The sequence below is a fragment of the Haemorhous mexicanus genome, chromosome 4 (genome assembly GCF_027477595.1).
Source record: "Haemorhous mexicanus isolate bHaeMex1 chromosome 4, bHaeMex1.pri, whole genome shotgun sequence".
In the NCBI taxonomy this organism is placed as follows: Eukaryota; Metazoa; Chordata; class Aves; order Passeriformes; family Fringillidae; genus Haemorhous; species Haemorhous mexicanus.
The window spans coordinates 19201249-19214862 of NC_082344.1; the positions used below are offsets into that span (position 1 = coordinate 19201249).

The 13614-nt window shown below is 38.6% G+C and overlaps 1 protein-coding gene across 1 annotated transcript in view; it reads left to right on the top strand.

Moving 5' to 3' along the window:
* SLC10A7 (solute carrier family 10 member 7) overlaps positions 1-13614 on the top strand; it is a 139805-nt gene that overhangs the window by 94185 nt on the left and 32006 nt on the right. Inside the window, exon 7 of the mRNA XM_059843969.1 lies at positions 8394-8477. Within this exon, the coding sequence (XP_059699952.1) occupies positions 8394-8477 (84 nt within the window). The remainder of the gene's footprint in view (positions 1-8393; positions 8478-13614) is intronic.

A 13614-nucleotide genomic window follows, 5' to 3' on the forward strand; every position in this document is an offset into this window, starting at 1 on the left:
CAGAGAATATAATGTTCTGAGTTGTCTTTTTGTTCATAATTGCCCAGTAATGTAAATATAAATTGTCTAAACAGCATTGATAAAGGCATGTTGAAGCTGTAATAAATAATGCATTTAATGCAAATAATTTATCATCTTAAGTGAATGGTGTTGAAGAGGAAGTCAGTTACATTTCTGAAAAGTATATTTCTGCTATGAAACTTCTGGTGTAATGCTTACTCAAAATTAACATTCTAAGATGTTCAGAATAATTTGTGGGAGCCTAAAATACTGTGCCTGTAATTACTGGACTATATGAGGATGCTTAGCTAAACTTTATCAAGACTATCTGACTTTGTCACAGATACCTCTGGTTAGCATTTTGCCTAATAAGAAGCTATTGAATCTTTCTTCCCAGATATGTTAATCGGCAATATCATCATCCTCATGTTAACCCTTGTTATTAACCATTAATATGCCCATATTCCCAGCAAAGATGTTACAAACGGCCAATGTCCCATGAACTGTATGTAACTGAAGCTCATATGTGGGGTGAGCAGAAACCAAGAAAGTTATATCAGTTTCAAGTTAGCATGAGTGATGCTGTTTGATATTTCTTTGCAGCATTCTGCAATGCTTCATTAGCAACGATTAGGAGGCTGTGTATTAAAGCATTCAGAGAGTGAGGCTGTCCATCTCCCTCTTGTCACTTTGCACACTTAGAGAGTAACACATCAATCATGAACATTTTTAAAGCAGAAAAAGAAGTTTTGTTTTATCCAAGGTTAGTTATCAAAACAGAAGTCTTAAGTGTGTGAATCTATGTACTTCTATTGAAAGCCATCAAAAAATGTTAGAGATAAGTCAGTATTTTACACTTTTGAATACTTCACATTCTTCAGAAGCATGCCTGCAGTGCAGTTAAAGACCCAATACAAAATTCATGTGTATTTTTAAAGATACACTTGGCAAACCCTCTGTGTGACTGTCAGACATTACTTCCCCATTAGGTCCTTTGCCAATAAAACTACCATGACATTTGTGTCAAAACAGGATCTTTCCAAGGCTTTATCAGATTGCTCCTATTCTTGATTTCTGAATTTTTATTTTTATGTTGGTTTTGTAGTGGTGATATCATAAGTACTAGAAAGTAGCACTGCTGAAATAATTCAGGAGCGGACAAGTGAAGGAAATTTGGTGCAAGTAGCACAGAGAAAAGTGAAATAAATAAAGTGAGTGAAATTAGAAGCTGATTTAGATGCTGAAGAGCTTTCACTTGTATTTACGATCTTTAAAATATGGGTCCAAAAGTTGTTGATACTTCTCAGATTTTTTTCACCAAGTCTACTCCCATCCCATAAAGCCAGAAGCTGATTTAGATGCTGAAGAGCTTTCACTTGTATTTACGATCTTTAAAAATATGGGTCCAAAAGTTGTTGATACTTCTCAGATTTTTTTACCAAGTCTACTCCCATCCCATAAAGCCAGATAAATCTGTTTCTTGAAAGGAGCTGTCAGTACTTTTTTATTTTTAAACAGAACTTCTACGCACTATGCTTTGTTTTTCTTCTCAAGCACTTGGTAAATGAGAGTTGATACCAGTCAAATGAATCGTTAAATATGCAAATATCTTCGTAGCTGGAAAGCCTTGGAAGTTGATAAGGAAGTTGCAGCTAATGGATTTCACTGGTATGTGACAAAAGGCTGATTACAGTGGGGGGGAAGGGAGGGGGAGCAGCACAGTGCATTAGCTATTAACAGATCAACTCATTCATGTGGAAGATTTAAAGAGCATTATTATTTCTACCTGGTTATTTACCTCTCTGTTTCCTTTCTTCTTTAATCATTTGGAAAACAAAATTCTCTGATCTGATCCAAACTCCTTACAATTAACTAGAACTTTTCAATGACTGCAGTGAAATATTTACTCAATCATTTTATTGCTTTTTTTCACATGCACCTTTTATGGCTTTGTTATTTAAATTGGAACAAGTAACAGAGAATAATAGGGAACCTCCTTGTTCCTGACTCACACACAAAATACTGTAGGTTTTTCTAGGTGCTTTTCTACATATTATTGCTCTTGAGATTTTCATCTCTGTAAAAGCAGGGGAGCCTTTCAAATGCACAGCCCTGCTCTAACATGGGCAGAAGTTAACCACACATCTTTAACAGGGTTATAGAACCAGGCTACGGCTACCAGGAGAATCCTATCCTGACTCACCCAACCCACCTCTTTTCCTGCAATTCACCTCAGAACGGGGTATGATCCAACCTAAACATAAGGATTTTTGCTCTCCCTCCACCCTTGCACTACTAGAAACTTGTGTCTCTGATGAACAGAAAACTTATTTCCAGTAAGTACTGGTTAAAGATGTGTAATCCATTTGTCTTTGTTGCCAGTGTTATACATCTGAATAGCATTTCTCTGAAATTTATCACCCTGGCTCTGACTTTCTCTTTGCCAGCCTTCAGTCAGCTAGGCTAAACAAGCCATGAATTTCTAATCTTTGAATTCATAAAACAAATCCCTTAATCTGAGGTGTTTTGTGCACCTGCTTCAGTTTTAATTCCTTCTTCAGCCCAGGTAATACAAATCCTGCACAGCTGTGCAATTTGCTTCATAAGGGCTTATCCAGGCCTTGTGAAGCGTCTCCAGTACCCCCTATCTCCACTGATTTATTTCTTCTGGTACATCACAGTTTTCTTTTTCATGGATAAATAATATTCATGGTTCTTAACTACTCTGCATTGACTAATCTATGTCTTTCCAGCTAGTCCAGCTAGGCCCTTGTTTGCAGCAGAATTTTTGGATGCTAGTCCTTAAGTCCCTGATCTCCGAGGGTATTAATCTAATTCCCATTTAGGTGTTTCTAGGTTGTAAACTTGATCTTGTTTCTGTACATTAACCCTCCAGATCATTGCACCACAGTTAAGTGGAAGAGTAGCTCTGGTGTATTTCAGATGAAGAATACCTATGGTTATTTTTATAGCTCTATAAATGGCTTTAAAATCCACAGGTGTGTTTGGATTGGCTTGGTATTTAATGTGTCATAGGGGAACCCAAAGGGGATTAGGCATCTGTGATCACTTCAACAAGGGAAACCTGAAATATATAATCTCATTGCCCAACCTAGGAAATAAAAAAGAGTCAAGATTGTCAGCTTTTGATTTTCCATACTTCTGAATGTGAAACGTTGATTATTTTAATTTGGCAACAGAACTGGAGGGTGTATGTAGACAAATAGATACTTTTTCATTTGTGCCAAATCAACTCCCACAGCCACACAAGCATATAGAATATGCAAGAATTTGCAAAATATATGTAGTTATTTAGCAGAACTGGGGGATTTAAGTTTAATTTTTAAGAATAATAGTGAAAGATCTCCTTGTTAAAATACATGACTGCCAAAGCATTGGATATTGTCTCTGTTCCCCCATTTCTGAGGCGAGACAATTTGCAGGTTTTGACAGGTGTAATTAAAACCTTTATTTTTAAATGTAAACATGTCCTGTAGAAATTCTATTCTCAGTGATATGCCTCCTTCCCTTCCACCCATTCCAGGTGGATTATTTCAGCACCAGTCAATGACTGTGGGTCAGTGGCTGGGAGCTGGCATCTCCTGCACAGCTTCAGTCCCTTTCCGAGATGTCCGACTGCTGTGCCTGTGGCTGCCTGTAAAGAGGGGGGTGGGAAGGGCACCCCAGTGACCTGTCAGCTTTCTTAGATGTTGGGTAGGAATGACCTCTTTCCACCTCCTGCCTGAAATCTGGAGCTGGGCACTGTGGGCACATCAGCGCTCTTCCAGGAGCTCACTGCTTCCTAGAGCCTCAGCACCATCACTGCCATGGCAGTTCCCAGCACAGCAGTTCCATTTCTGGGGTTCTGAGGGACACCTGGTTATTCTTCTGCTGTACTGTAACATGCTGCCATGACTGGGTCAGGGTAAGGGCTCTGGAAGGAGTCCAGAGCAAGGGAGGGCTTTGTTCAGCTGCAAACTTTTGTTCATTGCCCTTCATCACTAAACTGGATGCTGCCATCCACATCTTCTCCAGAAGTGCATCACATTCTGTGGCCTTTCTGTAATGGGCCTGCCACCCCCAACAGGATGTAAAGGGATTGGGGCATGGGGTGTTCCAGACAGGCCTCTGAGGCAGCTGGGCTGGATGGAGGGAACCAGAAGCAGTGACAAAACAGGATTGAATGCAAAATTTAAAGGGGGTTTCAGAGCAGCCAGATCCTTCCACCAGAATGTAGAAAAGAAAAGCTTAAAATTGAATATCTTGTGTAAAAGAGCAGCCAGTAGTGCCCCTCCCCATCAGTTCTGCCCTCTTTTCACCCCTGCCTCACTTCCTCCTCTGTGCTCAGCAACTGGTGAGGCTGAAGCTGGTTGATGGTGTGTGAAGAGCACAAAGACACAAGCTGAGGAAGCATTATTTGCAGGAGAGCACTGGGAGGGTAAAAGCTGCCCCCAAGGACAGCCTGCTCCAAAGTGGATGCAATGTGTGCAGCACATGTGTCACTGGGCAGTAATTTGGTGGGACTGGCATGATGTGTTTCTTCTGAGTCCATGGCAGTGTAGACATGGGAACACTCCCTGTGATACCTGCCTGGTCAGCCAGAAAGATGAGAATGGAGTGTCTGGCTTGTGCAGACAGTCTAGGCTGGGAGATGGAATTGTCTTGTTTTTTATGCAAGGAGGTTTGAGTTTTACTCTTTGTTTTTTTACCATATCCAGTTAAATATAGCCTTTTAATTAAGGATAAGCCAGTGTTTCTACCACAAACTCGTAAAGAAACCCACTAAATTATTTGTTGGGTTTTTATAAAACAGGCAGTCTCTCGAGAAGAAAGGTCTAGGACTAAATTAGCAAGAATGCTGCAGGTCAGGTTTGAAGTACTGCACGGTGACAAATCTGTTTGGGAAGATTTGCCTGGAATTATCTTTCTGCTTCTCTGAGTTACCCTGCTGAAATCACTCAGATTATTTAAGTGAAAAGTGTCTTTCCCCAATCAAGAATTTTCAGGGTCTTTTCTTGAATAGTGAGTCCATTAAAGCAGGGCTGGCTTATTACTAAACCTTTAACTGAAATGCTCCTCTCCAGGAAGGTGTGTAACAATCTCTTCACAATATCAAATTTTAAAAAAATGTTCTTAAAGAAGCATGGACAGTATGGTGGCATGAAATATTTGATTTCTTTTTCATGAAGTGGTGCATTTTATCTTCCATATGTCATTCCAATCAGGTAGGGGTGGTGTTTTTTCAGCTATAAATCAGCAGTTTGATTTTACAATGTTTTTATGCCACTTCTTAAAGTACACCTGTTTGCCATTGAAGAAAGGTTCATTTTTAGGCATAGAGATTATTATGACAAGGAGGGCAGCCAAAGATAATCAGCTTTTTAATAATTTCAGCCTAATAAAATCAGCCTAATACTAATTTCTGTGCAATGCACATCATCTAGATGTGCATTGCACAGAAATAGATAGTTCTTTAAAAAAACTGTCATGACAGCTAATGGAGCACAGAACTTAGCTTGATCCAACTAAAACCTGAGTGAAATCCTATTTATTCATTTGGACAGAATATTTGCATTTTGTAAGTGTATAGGAAGGTTTGATTAACATTATATCAAGGTTTTTGTTTCCTCAATTCTCACTTTTCTTTCTCAAAATAAGCATGGCAAACATATCCACAAGACATGTTCAAGGGAACTCTGGAGCCCAGGTAATTTCTGAGGGTCCATGGGACACTTAGAGTTGTGAGCCTGATGAGTTTTCATGCTACAAATGTTGAGAAGGCCCTGGTCAAAGTAAGCCTCCATTAGCTTTGGGTTCTTTAGTATTTTTGATTCTTTGTGGTGAGCTACCATATGTCTGGAGTCTGGGTTAAAATGTCATTATTTTCTGTGTGATTGAGAAGTTCATGCCTTCTCTTCAGCCTGTATCTTGTCTTCTGCATCTTTCTCAGGAAATAGATTTTAGGGTAAGGTAATATAAGGGCTGATAGACAAAATCTAACAGATTTTGATAAAAAAACAGCCCACTGAAATTATTGTCAAAATATATAGAAGGGAAATGAAGTTCAGAAGTCAGTTTGAAGATGTAATATCAGTACCTTTAATTCAGTTTGTAATTATGTAAAAAACACAACAAAACAAATACCAAAAGCCCCACATCTAAAGCAGAAGATATCCTTATATATACACAAAGTGCTTAAAAATTCTCAACAGTTTGAAGACACTATGTTTGAAGTAGCATTTTAAAAAGCTGGCAAGACTATGCCTTTTTCAGCAGTCTTTTGAATACTGTTGAATAGTTTTTCATTCCTGACTTAGAAACTGATTATGCATCCACTGAGCATAAAACTTAAAAGTAGTGAGCAAAGTCCAATCAACATTTTTATGGAAAGGCAAAGGAGTCAGTGCCAAAATATTGTAGTTCTGTGAAGCTGTTCAAGTGTCCTGGCTTGCTTAGACTGACTCCTCTGTGGCCCAGGCAGATTTTAAAGTTTAAAAATCTTCATTTTCTGTTCAGAAGGTTTCCTGGAATACACAGTAAGTAATGCTTTTAGCTCCTCAGCACATAACAGTAAGTCCAAATACAATTTGAAAAACTAAGAACCTTTTAAAATTTCAGAAGCTTCTTACAAGAATTAAAACTACAAGGAGATGATGAGTGTGGTGATGGAGGTCTGTGCTCTCTGTAGGGAAACACTCAGAGTGCCCTGTGTCCCTTGGGAATGTGGCTGCACCGCCAGAATTTGGGTACTCGTGGGTGATCTGAATCTTCCTATGCAAGCTTTTACTTCTCCCTCTTGACTCTGTTTAGGCTCACTGAGTCCCCACCTGCAGACCAAAATTCTCAGCTGTGGCATCATCCTCAGGTCTCCTCCCATGTGCCCACATCATTAAAGCTGGAGGTGATGGTGATGAGATGTAATTTGTTAAGTGGTCACACTGATGTTGATGATATTAGCTGATGTTGCCAGTTCAGATACTGGAAACAGCCAAATCCTGTATGTTCCTGCTGAGGCTCGCCACCCAGAGTGTATTCAGCAATGGACATATGAAATCTGAGGCCATTTGCCTGCATCAAAAGCTCAGTTTGCCCAGAAACATCCCCCACAGATGTGTTTGCCCATTTCCCAAGCAGTGCATGTACAAATGTACAGGTACAAAAAAGCAGTGCAGTTGTACATTTCTGCATAAATTAAAATACTTCACAATATAAAATTTCTGATTTTTCTGTTCTTCAAATTTATGAAGAATCTTGTTTTATGCCCAAGCCATTTGTATGGCCATATGTTGATTTTTCAAGGCAGGCTTATAGAAGGTTACTAGATGATGGCATGATCACCTTGTCTGTCATGAAGGTAGCTTGGAAAGGAAGGTAAGCGTGAAAAGTATAGTTTATGAGAATGATCTATGTAAGAATGTTTTAGGAAATCAGCATCATTTAGATGGTGCTGAAAAGATTCTGTATTCTGTTGTCTTTTTGAGAATCATTAAAGTGAAGTGTAAAATATAAAATAGAGTGTATCTGTGAAAACCTTAATGTTGTGTCTTTTGCCTCATTGTGGAGCAAGTGGTTGTCTATGGGGGCTCTGACAATGCTATTCAGTCTCCTTAGTGTATGTTTCTTAATGTGTATTCCATTGCTGTTAAAGAGGTGTTAAATTGCATTAAAGGAAACTTTCTAATTACCTAGCCTAAAACAAGTCCAGTCAGAATGTAAAAAATATTTTCCTAAACATTCTGAAGCAGGGTTGAAAAATCCCACTGACTGTGTGTGTTCCTGTTTTCTACCAGCATTTTAAAAAATAAAATACTTATAGCATTTACAATGATTGTTCAAGAGATCATCTATTTGAAGATTAAGACTATCAGTTCAGTTGTCTTAATGAAAGAACAGTGCTATACTTCCAGTACATCTCTTCTTAGACAGCACTGAAATAGAACATGTGAATGTTTTCTTCACTATTTCATTATTTTCATTTATTTATTGAAATAACTACACTGACTTCTGTTGTTTGATGTTTGTATAAATGGTAAAGTAAGTCCAGATAACTGTTTGGTTAGGAGGATTCACTCCCTGTCGCTTTAGACTTTCATCCTACAAATACTTATACAATTTACTTGACATATATGTGTAGCAGGTTTTCAATTAACTGAATATTGATGGAAATATTACAATAAGTTATAAAATAATCAGAGATTGGTTTAGCTCTGTTTTGTGGAACACCAAACGCTTTATTGTGATTTAACTATTAAACACGTGCAGCTACTTCCAGTGCACATAGTTCCCAGTTTATATGTGTAAAATAAAATGCATATTAATGTGTGATATCTGTAAATGAAATTTGCAGATACTAAGAAAAAGTGCAATGTTAATGGTATATCTTTATTTTCCAGCTTGGATCATCCTCTTCTGTGCCTTTTACATCCATATTCTCACAGCTGTTTATGACTGTTGTGGTCCCTCTTATTATTGGACAGGTATGTCTTTTAAATATACATTCTTATTTAAAAAAACAAGATAAAGAGAGCTATCTTAAAGACAGACTGGCAACCTGATAAGCTGCCACATAGGAACAGCCTCAGGATAGTGAAGTCTAATATCAGGGAAAAGATGCTACAGTGCTCCCTGGAGCCACATTGATCTTTGTTGAGATTGAGCATCTGTCCCTCACTTCCACAAACACACGCTGCTGCAGAGAGAGGAGGGAGCTCCTGAACATTAAGTGGGAAAAATGGCAGCCCAGGCTGTGAGAAATTCCAGCCCCATACAAATGAGCTTTGAGAATACTACACAGTCCTTTTGTCACATGCCCTTCCTCCCTGTGTAGTATCTCCTAATAATTACAGGAATAATAAAAATCTCAACATTAATAAACATATAAAAGCTAAGCAGTCACAGGTTAAGAAATCATCAAATTAAGGCTGCTCGAGCCATTTTGCTTATGCTTTGCAGTAAGGGGTTTAGTTGCACAACTGCAAACTATTTTTACATTGCTTCTCTATCATGTTACACTGGGTGGAAGGTATTTGTGAAAAGAACAGTTATTCAACATTTAATTTTATACTCATTGTTCATATGTCCACACAAAGCCTTATTTTCCATGACTTACAATAGAAAACTTCCACTGAATGTCAAAAATGCTAATTGCATGTATAAGGTTTTCTGTGATCCTTGTCTCTGTAGTGTCTGTTTGTTCACAAATGTTAATATTAGGGGTTTTTTTTCCCATGTCATGGTGGGAAATCACAATAGTAAGACCAAAAGTTATCATAACTGTTGTCACTGCTCTTGGACACTAAAACACCTGAAGTCTAATTTTTACTTACTTGTAAGTATTTGTTGTTCTCAGGCACTCAGAATGCACAGAGGGAATATCAGTGGGATTTGCAGCTCATTCTAGCACCCAGTTGAACTCTGGGTTCAGTTGGAACCTTCTGAATTTTGTCAGCCTAAAGCAGACTTTGAAATGGAAGGCATGGTTAAAATTCAGGCAAATGAGAGCAGAGGCTGTAAAGGAGCACCCTGCACAAGGTTAAGAATGTCTCTCACTGCCTGTGCTACATAGAGCAGTCAATCAGTCTTGTATCAAACTATAATTGCACATTTCAAAATCGGCATGTACTGGAACTCAGCAAATTCCTGGTGAAGTTTCTTTTGGTTACAAACACACATTGAAGTCTAATAAAGGGATGAGCATGATAAGCATGACAGTAGTTATCAGCATCAGCACCTGTGTAACCTCTCTGCAGCCATATCATCTGGAAAATGGACATTAGCCCTGTGTCCCTGAAGGCTGTGGAACTGCTCTCATGCTTTGAATTAAATGCCAAAGAGTTTCCTTATTAATTAGGACAAAGGGTTGCTGATTAACCTACCTCTGCATTGTGTTCTTACCTCATCAAAATTAAGTGTCCACCAAAATCAGACAAGCAAAAGTACTTGAATCCTTTTCTGAAAGGGCCAAACACTGGAAGCTGTTAGCTGTAAGCCTTAGGTGGAAATTTCTAGGAAACAAATGCACGACAGCAGATTTAGCAATAAAGTGTCCTATAGCCTTGGATAAACAACATCTGTGCTGCAATGTAATAAGCCCAAAGATGATGGTAGATTGCTGGACAAAGTGATGGCAAAATTTCAAGAGAACTTTCATCTGTATATATAATGGAATGTTACTTTGGAAAGATGTTACAGGAAATTGGTATGTCAGCTAATTGGTGGCGTTGGGTGTTCTTTCAGCTGTTAGAAGTGATAAGGCTGAGTGTCATGAATGGAGCAGTAGGCATACCAAATAAGTGCTGTGTGTGATCACAAGATTGAAATCAGAATTGTGATTCTGATTGAGATGGGATTTAGGAGTTCTGATAAAGACTGAAAGAAAAAATACAGAATCTTAAAGCTTCTGTAACCCAATGACAAATTAATAGTTTGGGTTTTAACAAACACACTTCAACAAGAAATAAGGTGATTCTTCTTTAAAGGTCTTTGAAGCAGTTTCTGGAAGTGAAAGATCAACAAAAGTAGCTCACATTCCTCTAAGCATGAAGACTTTGTTTCTGAAGTTACTGCACTTGACTACATCTGTTCAGAGGATGTGGAAGAGAAGAAATGCTAATGAAAGCTACAGATCAGAAATGCCAGTACTGTGATTGTCTTGATTAGGTGGATCTGTACAAAGGTAAACCAACCTGCCCAGAGAGGAATGAATAGAAGCTGTTTCTGAAGGTGGATATCCAAAAGTAATGGGCAGGAGTCAAGGAAGACAATAAGCAAGAAAAGGACTGATACCAAGAGATCCAGTGATTGGTCTGCTTGCCCTTCATCTGCTCCAATTCAATGGGAAGTTTTGCCCTTTGTTCATAGACCACCACTGACTCATCACTGAGGTGTTGCCTGGCATGTGGCACAGGGACATGTTTGTGAATCACAGGTCACTCACTCTGGGATTCCAGGTGTGTTAGAGGATAATGGTCCACAATTCCTGAATGATGCCTTCAGCAATTAATTCAAATTTATCATTTCATGCCCACAACACCAATTCCTTACCACATGCAGCCATACTGTTCAGCAGAAAAGTCAGTGGAGAAATGCCTGGTAAGGTGACCAGGTAACAAAGAGCTTGATGGGGGGGGAACCCTCAAGCTTGAAACCTGCCTGCTTGGAGGATTGCCTCTCCTCAGCCTTCCTAACTCATCTGTGATCAACGGGGGCTTTATGCTTGAACCACATCAGTGTGAAACAGAGGAGGCTGCTTAAAGGAAGTGTTCTCCAAGGGCTTTCTTTTCTTTTAAAAAAATCTTGCCTCTGGGAAAAACTGTGTTGCCTAAATGCTCATTTCCTGAGCAGGCTGCAGAGCTGGCTGTTTGAGCAGCACCTGGGATATAAGCAAAGCACATAAAAAGGTGCTTTTAGATTTGTTTTGTTTGGGGTTTTTTGTTTGCTTTATGGCAAAATGGATCAAGAGTTTTGGTTGCTTGGCTGCCTTGTCAGAATTTTTGATGATGGCTGGGAGAAAGAAGTCACAATAGTGTAATTGATGCTTTTTTTTTTTTTCCCTCATTTTTGAACAGTTTTTTTAGCTTTTTAGGACTACTATTGACAGGAGTCAAACATGTTCTTCTAGCCTAGCTGTGGATATTGAAATGTATAAAGAGCTGCAGGTACAGGCTCTGCTCAGGTGGTGGACCATTCTTTAGGGAAAGAAAGAGCTGTTAAAGGAAGAAGAAGATACTATGTTATCAGAAAGGCACTGAGTCTCACAGATGGCAGTGATTGATAGATGGTCCCCAATAAGAATTGCTCTGTTCTTTGTCAGAGTCGTGCAGGTTGTCTGAACCTAAAAAATGTTGCAGCCTGTGTCCTCAGTGTCTACAGATGTGTTCTGCTAATTGACAGGCTGGTGTTACTCAAATCAGTATTGATAGTATAATATTGCATTGTATTTGTAGAGTAACGAATAAGACCCCTCTGACAAGAGGTCTCAAAAAGGGACATAATCTATAGTATTTTATAAAGATCTAATTTCCTATAAGCCTTGAAGATCTGTAGTGGGTAAGAGCTTGTTATTTGTGCATCACTCTTGTATACCTCTAAGGGGAATTTGAGAATACTTGTTATACAATAAACATGGTAATAGATGTTTCATGGAAAAGATTTTTGAATCTGCTCTGGCAGCTTGAAGCTCTGATTATTTTTTATCTGGGTAGCCGAGTCCTGGGTAAGATTGCTGCTCTTGAGCTGTTGTGATTTTGCTACAATCATTGTTTCCCTGCCCATAGATATTGGTAATACTTTTAGCCATCAAAATGTAAGGTTTTGAGAAATATCCAAGCAGTTTCTTCATGACCAGTTGTGAGATTTAGCTGGAGACTGTTGTTTCTTTGCTTATTTTTTTCTTCTGAAGTGACAGATAACAGGAACAGTGAAACCCACCACATTTCCTTTCCCCTTTTTGCAGACTTTCCCCATTCCCTACACCTAAGTGCTTATGACAGACTTTTATTTTATGTTTTATATTAAAGAGCGATTTATGATTAAATGTTAATGAAATAGAATTTTCACAGTGCTTTCATTATATTCTACTAGTTTGAACATTTTTCAAAGCAGCACACCAAAACCCACTGTTTTCTATGAATAAATAATAAAAAGCTTGTCTGTGCATTATCATTCATGCATTCTCTAGTTGCCCCATTGGTAATTTCTCTGCCAGCGTAAAGTGGGCACTTCACATTAAACAGATCTTAACTAAAGCTAAAATTATTGTTATGATTCTGTGTAGTTCTTCTTCCCAAATCTATAAAATGAAACCAGTTGTACAGGATTCCTCACTGAATCTAGTCACACACACAAAAAAATCTTGATGTCCTACAAGTAAAGGATCTTAAGTGCCTTCTGCATCGTTGCCCAAAATGTTCCAGAGGAGCCCTATCAGCATTTGGGAGCTGTGCTTATCAACACAAGTCTAAAAGGGTGCTGTGTTGCAATACAAGCTGTAAGTGAAATTGAAACTAAAAAGCTTAGCAAGGTATTTATTTTTAAAGAATGAGAAATGGAAAGGGGAAGGTAGGTGGAAGTTGATATGAAGTAGAAGGAATTATTTAACTAAGGTGGAGGAAATAAAAATTAACAGAACTGTTATCAAAAAAAAAAAGGGAGGAACAGTGTCAAATCTGTCTCTTCTTGTAAATGCAATCCACATAGAAGGAAACCTTATTCTCTTCAAAGTCCGGGAGAGCTGCAGGGAGGAGAGGTACCCTGGGAGATGAGCTCTCCAGGAGCTTTTTGCAGAGGACCAAAGAAGTGGATAAACAGCCTTCAAAACACACTTCACTCCCTACTAAGACCTGACTCAGCAGGGAACAGAGCCTGCCTTCCACAGAATGCAAAATATGAAGGAAAGGTACTGATGCTGCAGACACCCTTCACATTTTTAGCATGTTGCACCTGTTTATAAAGTTTTAAAACAACAGTTGCAAATTACCTCAAACTGTGAAACTTTATTTTGAAAATGGCCTCATGTGGTTTTTATACCTTGCTTTAAAGGTGTATATGTGTCAGGAGCTACCTCTTGGGAATAAGCTGACTGACATAATGGAGTAAGATAGCTTTTAGAGGAGT